Source organism: Microplitis mediator, chromosome 9 (assembly GCF_029852145.1).
Source record: "Microplitis mediator isolate UGA2020A chromosome 9, iyMicMedi2.1, whole genome shotgun sequence".
NCBI classification, from domain to species: Eukaryota; Metazoa; Arthropoda; class Insecta; order Hymenoptera; family Braconidae; genus Microplitis; species Microplitis mediator.
In genome coordinates, this window is record NC_079977.1 from 6,068,908 (window position 1) to 6,075,142 (window position 6,235).

Consider the following 6,235-nt stretch of genomic DNA (forward strand, 5'->3'; position numbering starts at 1 on the left):
TGATGCGAATATATATACCCATATACATATACATACACCGAATAAAATATATACTTAAATATAACAAAGAAAATATATGGTGCCATATATAATATAAATTATATGCTACCATATATTTCATTTCATATAAAAATTTTATATTTTTTGAATATAAAAGGAAATATATCAATACAATATATTATAAGGTAAATGTAAATGTATATAGCTTAATATAAAAAACATATAAGTTACATATATGGAATACATATATTTACTACTGTATATAATTTTATATCAAATCGGCCAAAATCTCTATATGATTTTTTATAATATACAATATAATATACCATATATTTTTATGTTGCAAACATATATGATTTTATATATTTTAACCATATATTGTTTTTTCACACGGGGGGCGTTAATGAATTAAATAAAAATTTGAATGAATAAATAAATAAAGAATTAATGAAATTTATTTTGAACAGAAGCGAATACAAGTCAGTCATCATCACGAGAAAAAATTCGCGGTTCACCACGATTTCCCCACCGCATAATGCCCGCAACAAGTTTGAATACTATTTCCGTAGATATTAATGCATCTGAACCAATGCGTTGGCATTCAATGGAAGATGCATCACGTTCTAAAAATACAACAAATTTAGGACGTGATAACATTCATTTAAATATAAATAAAAACACAAATACTACTAATAATAGTAAAAATCTATTGGGACAGTACAATTACGCGGTTAATTACGATGTATGGGCAACACACGAAGTTGGTATTCCCTTAAGTGAATTGGCAAACAGTGCAAGAGGACAACGACAACCTTACAATGATACAACAAATCAACAATCGCTAATTATCCCTGCGGATTCAGATGTCAGTGCTGATGATTTACTAGCTTGTGATTTTAGCAAACTCTTTAGGGATGACATCGCACCAACACAATCTAATTATTGTGTTAATGATGGTGACTGTGAAGCTGAAGAATTTAAAATAAATAATTTATTAAATAATGATAATAAAAAGTTATCTTTTAATAGAGATGTAGAGACTGTTGTTGTTGATATTGAAAATACTGATAAATGTTCTGGATGTAATGATAGTGATACTAAGAATGGGGATGAGAATCCAGATGAAAGGGAAAAAAATAATGATGCTGCCGTTCAATCGGGACATTGTGATTTATCTTTAGATCGCAATGACGATACACAATAATTTATTAAATAATTATGATAATAATTATTTCTTACTCTGTATACTGATAAAAGTATTCGTGTTCATATTTTTTATTTTTTTTTTTTTACTTTTGATTTTTTTCGGTTCATTTTGAAATAAAGTTTTTTAATCTTCGGTACTCGTGTTCAGATTTATGAAAATAATTATTAGATCTCGTTAATTTAATGGATTAATCAAGAAAATAAATATTTACGTGATAGTAATTTTGGACGTTAACGTATACGTATTTGTAAAGTAATTTAACTTTAAAGGGACGAATGTTGTGATAATTTATTAATTTTTTTCATTATTTTGGGAATACGGAGATGAAATTTTAAAAAAATTACGATGAAAAAGACCTACGGGAACTCTTCCTATGGACGAAAGTAGATTGAGCTAAAGTATAATGACCAAAAATTTTTGGCTGCGTAACATTTGACCCGACGTCATAATACCCGGAAACCAAAATACCCACGACAAAATAGCCGTGATAAAATAATCGCAAGCCAAAATATCTATAAATAAGATACTAATAGATGTGGAATATCATAAAAAATCAAAAAGATAATTAAATAATTGTGTGAAATTGACGAAATGTGATCGAATTTAGAAAAATAATACACAGACTGGTAATGGTATTGTGCCATTTTTCCACGGGTTTTGTGCGTGTGTAATTACTGAAATATATTAATGCACACGTATGCAATAGTACATGCCTTTTTTTCACGCGTTTTGTGTGTGTAAATACGGAAATATGTAAATGCACACGCTTGCAATAATTTTGTGCCCTTTTATAGCAGATTTTTTTTTTCGATTATTTTACCATTAAGTCATTTTTTTTTTGGAAACGTTTTGTCATGTAGATATTTTGTTTAAAAATATTTCGTCATGAGGATATTTTGTCCCGGGGATATTTTCTCTGGTGATATTAACGCGTGTCACTTCCCAACAGAACCGTGGGTAATTCAATTTGAGTATATTATCAAGTAATATATACATTCAAAATGATAGATACATTTATTAATAACGTAAAATATTTCAATTTGCGGGTATTTTGTCACGGGTGTTTTAGTTTGCGGGTATTTTGGTTTGCGGTTATTTTGACAGTGGGTATTTTGGCATTCGGTCAATTGTCGTGTTACCAAATTTTTTTGATCATTTTTCTTTAAAAAATTGAAATAACGATTATATTAATATTTCTGTAGATGTAAGTGGTTACTTATGATTTCTAGGTAGATTAAATGATTTACGGAGTAAGAGATTATTGTTATAATGTTCTATATAGTTTATTTACATGTGCCAAATGAAATAAGGAATGTATTAATCACTATCGGGACCAATGGAGTATTTTACGAAAGTATTAACCAACGTTTCAGTATTTAAACTGTTGGAGGAAATCGTCTGGCAATAAATATATTAAGAAGTAAGATAACATAATCACTCGCTAAAATTTATTTTTTATGAGGAATTGGCTTTAAAGTAAAAATCGATCTTAAATTTTTAAATTTTACTTTTAGTCTTGTGATGAATTTTAAACTCATAAAGAATATAGATATTTTTTTCTTAAATTAAAGTTGAAAACATAAAATGTTTTTGGTAAAAAATTTTTTTAATCAAACGGGTCTTTGGCTTTTTATCAGTTCCCTATAAATTTTATCCTAGTTGAGTTATCTTCAGAAAGTTACTTTACACCCGTTTCTGAAAGTGTTTTGCGGCAGATTTATAAAAGACGGATAAAACGTATGTAAAGAGAGTTCTTTCCGCAGATTTCATGAGGATTATTTCTACATAAAAAAAATTTGATGCTACAACAACATTATCACTGATATTAGAATAATATCACGTATATGGAATATGTTTAAAAACAGCGTGATACAAATTTGCGATTAGTTTTCGCGCATGCTCAAATACATAATGTGTATCAGGTGGTATTATTACTGTATATATTTTAGTATCACTTTGATCCGTGCAAAAACTTACAAAAAATATGTGTACGCAGTTTGCAGGAATTTTTGAGCATAATGTTTATCAAAAATTTTAGGGAAAGATTTGTTGCAGATATTCTTAAGCCATTGTACTTTTTTTCTAGAATCGCTCTGTGCTCAAATGCAATACCTATATAGCAGAATATACTAGCGGATCCGAATTACAGTAAATTACCGTATTTTACTGTTGAATACCATATTTCTACAGCAACTTTGCCGCATTTTACGGTAATGTGCGGCATTTTTACAGTAATACAGTGCAAGAATTCACTTTGACGTAAAATGCCGTAATTTTGCAGTAAATCTGCACGTTTACGGTGAAATTCCGCAACTTTACTGTAAAATATCGTAGAATTACCGCAAATTTACGGTGAATTGCCGTAGCTTTACTGTAAAATGACGCAATTTACCGTAAAATACCTCAACCTACTTTCTTAAATTTGAAACAGTGAAAATAGTGACTATTCACTGTTTACTAGTGAAAAGTATGTCACTAATTCAAACAGTGGTATACTTTTCACTAGCAATAAGTGACTATTCACTGCCAAGTAGTCATTGTCACGTGATTTTCAATAATTCGTTTTTAGACAGTATACCGTAAAAGTACCGCAGTTTGTCGTAAAATACCGCATTTTTCCGTAATTCTTCCAAGTACGGTAATTTACTGTATCTAGTAGAATTACCGTAATTCGGATCCGCTAGGGTACATAATGCTAAAAACACAAATCAAAGACTAGCAATAAAAATATGCTGGTGTCTTAAGAAATTCTGCAACAAGTAAGTCCCCGCGCGTCTTACCCGTTTCTTAGGGAAGTCATAGAACAGATTTACAAAAGACATCTTATGGACAAAATCTTGCCTCAGACGATACTAAGACTAAAAATGCAAACATGTGTTAGACATGATGCAAATCCATGTAAAACTTCTAAGAATGCTACTAAGTATGAACAAAAAACAACTAAAATTTCCAAATTAATTAATTTATAGAAAAAAACTAAACAATTTATCGTGTCGACATGAACTAGTGGTAAAGGTGGATATCAAATTTATACTTTTATTAATTTATACAAAACTAGTTATTCCAATAGATTAAATATTAAAGATGAAACTTCATCAGGCTTAGAATCGATTTTTACTTTTAGAGCTTCCGGTTTCCCTCAGTGGCGAAGAGATTATCTTAAGTCTTCATGCAATAATAAATATACGGGAGTCAATGGTTTGGATTAAAATAAATAATCGAAGTGGATTAAGAATTTAAAAAAAGTTTGAGCAAATTTAAGAAAATTTTTGATTAAAATAAAAAAAAATAATAAATTAATGTTTAAATGGTCCTGTTATTCAGTACCCTGGTCTATTCTCTAGTACCTGCGTCTAATGTTAACAAATAATGTCAAACAGTATTAACACTATCAATAATATTTATTTCTCAAAGAATCACAATTGCAATAAATTTGAAATTTTGAACTTAAAACAAAGTGATAATAATTTTTTTTTTTCCTGTGGTTTAATGAGTGTTTACATATTAAGAGTAAAGTGTTTTATATATTTGTGTATAGATGTTTTAAGAATGATGTCTTTTAATTATTAAGTCGTAACTATTAATTAAATTAATAATTAATTAATCAATCATGTATATTGTTAATAATTGTGCAATAACTATAATTAACTGATATTAATTATATCAATTCAAAAAAATTAAACAAATCGATACAAAATATACATATATGTAAATAATATAATACTTTTTTTTATTTGCTGTATTTATTAATCATCCGCATCCCTCAAAATTTTTTTTTTTTTTAAATACAGGTGTCATGTTTGCGGCATCAGCCAAAGAAATCAGGAGGAAACAGTAGTATTTTCATTTTTTTGCGGTGCATAGCTAAAAAAACGCACAGTAACGCCATCTAACGGAATGGAATAAAATTAATGTCACAATTCAAAATATCACAAATAATATGTTATTTTTTATATCAATTACGTATTAAATTAAATGATTAAGGGGGAGCAGCCGCTTATCGGGTCTCGAAAATACATTTTCCAAAATTACTGCAATTATAACTCGAAGACAAATCATCCGATCGATTTGATTCGAATTGAAGCTTCTTTTATATATGTTTCTACGTACCATGAACCTCCAGTTTTTCGATCAAATCAAAAATGTAATTTTACCAGACCAAAAATTATCAAATTTTCGCGAAAAATTTGAAAATTTTTTTTTTAAACTCCGCCATTTAGGAACATTTCAATTTTTTTCTTAGCCCGAGGGTCATGGTACGGAAAATACCTTCTAGTTTAATAAACTTTTTGGTTTTTTTTTATTTCATGCACTGCGAAGGTCGCTATCACAGCAGTAGGGACTTTTTTTTGAGCGGGAGATTGTGAATAACTCAGTGAATTTTGAATTTTTTGGTCCATAAATTTAATCTTGGGTTCATTATATATCCACAAATATATCCTTAAAAAATTAAAATATTTCATGCTGTAGTTTTCTTTAAAAAAATTCCCAAAATTCATCGTTTTTTTAGGCGGTCACACTAGTGGTTCCCCTTAAAAAGCTCATATAATTAATTACTGACACAGTTTATCATATTATTAAATGAATAAATAAATATTTGGTATTTTTAATGAGTTAATAATAAATGCCATCTAGTGGTTGGAATAAAAGATAATTTTTCGTAATAATTTTGAATAATTGTAAAATCAGTAAGGTAAGAGCCCCTATACCCGCTCACTTCTAATTGAAGTGAAATTAAATCACTCAATATAAATGATTAAACAAAATGAAAAACCATAGACGATCGTATTTATTTTCTTTAAATAAATTAATACTTTAATTATTCTGTCACTAAATATAACTGAATGTCACTGAATATATAGCTATATTATTTATACCGTGTTACTTATTCCAAAATGACAGATTTTTATACTCCCTTTTGGTTTCAGGAAGCTTCTCAAAGCCAAAAAAGTGTGCATAGAAAGAAAAAGGATTCATTGACACAAAAAATCTTTACTCGCCTAAAGAAAATTTTTACTTACCCCAATA

General features: G+C 28.5%; 1 protein-coding gene across 1 annotated transcript in view; it reads left to right on the forward strand.

The window, feature by feature from the left end:
• The window catches only part of LOC130675077 (gamma-aminobutyric acid type B receptor subunit 2), a 107,011-nt gene extending 102,136 nt beyond the window's left edge, over window positions 1-4,875 (forward strand). The window contains exon 19 of the mRNA XM_057480562.1: window positions 468-4,875. Coding sequence (XP_057336545.1) covers window positions 468-1,204 — 737 coding nt within the window. The 3' untranslated portion in view covers window positions 1,205-4,875. The remainder of the gene's footprint in view (window positions 1-467) is intronic.
• The last annotated feature ends 1,360 nt before the right edge of the window (window positions 4,876-6,235 follow it).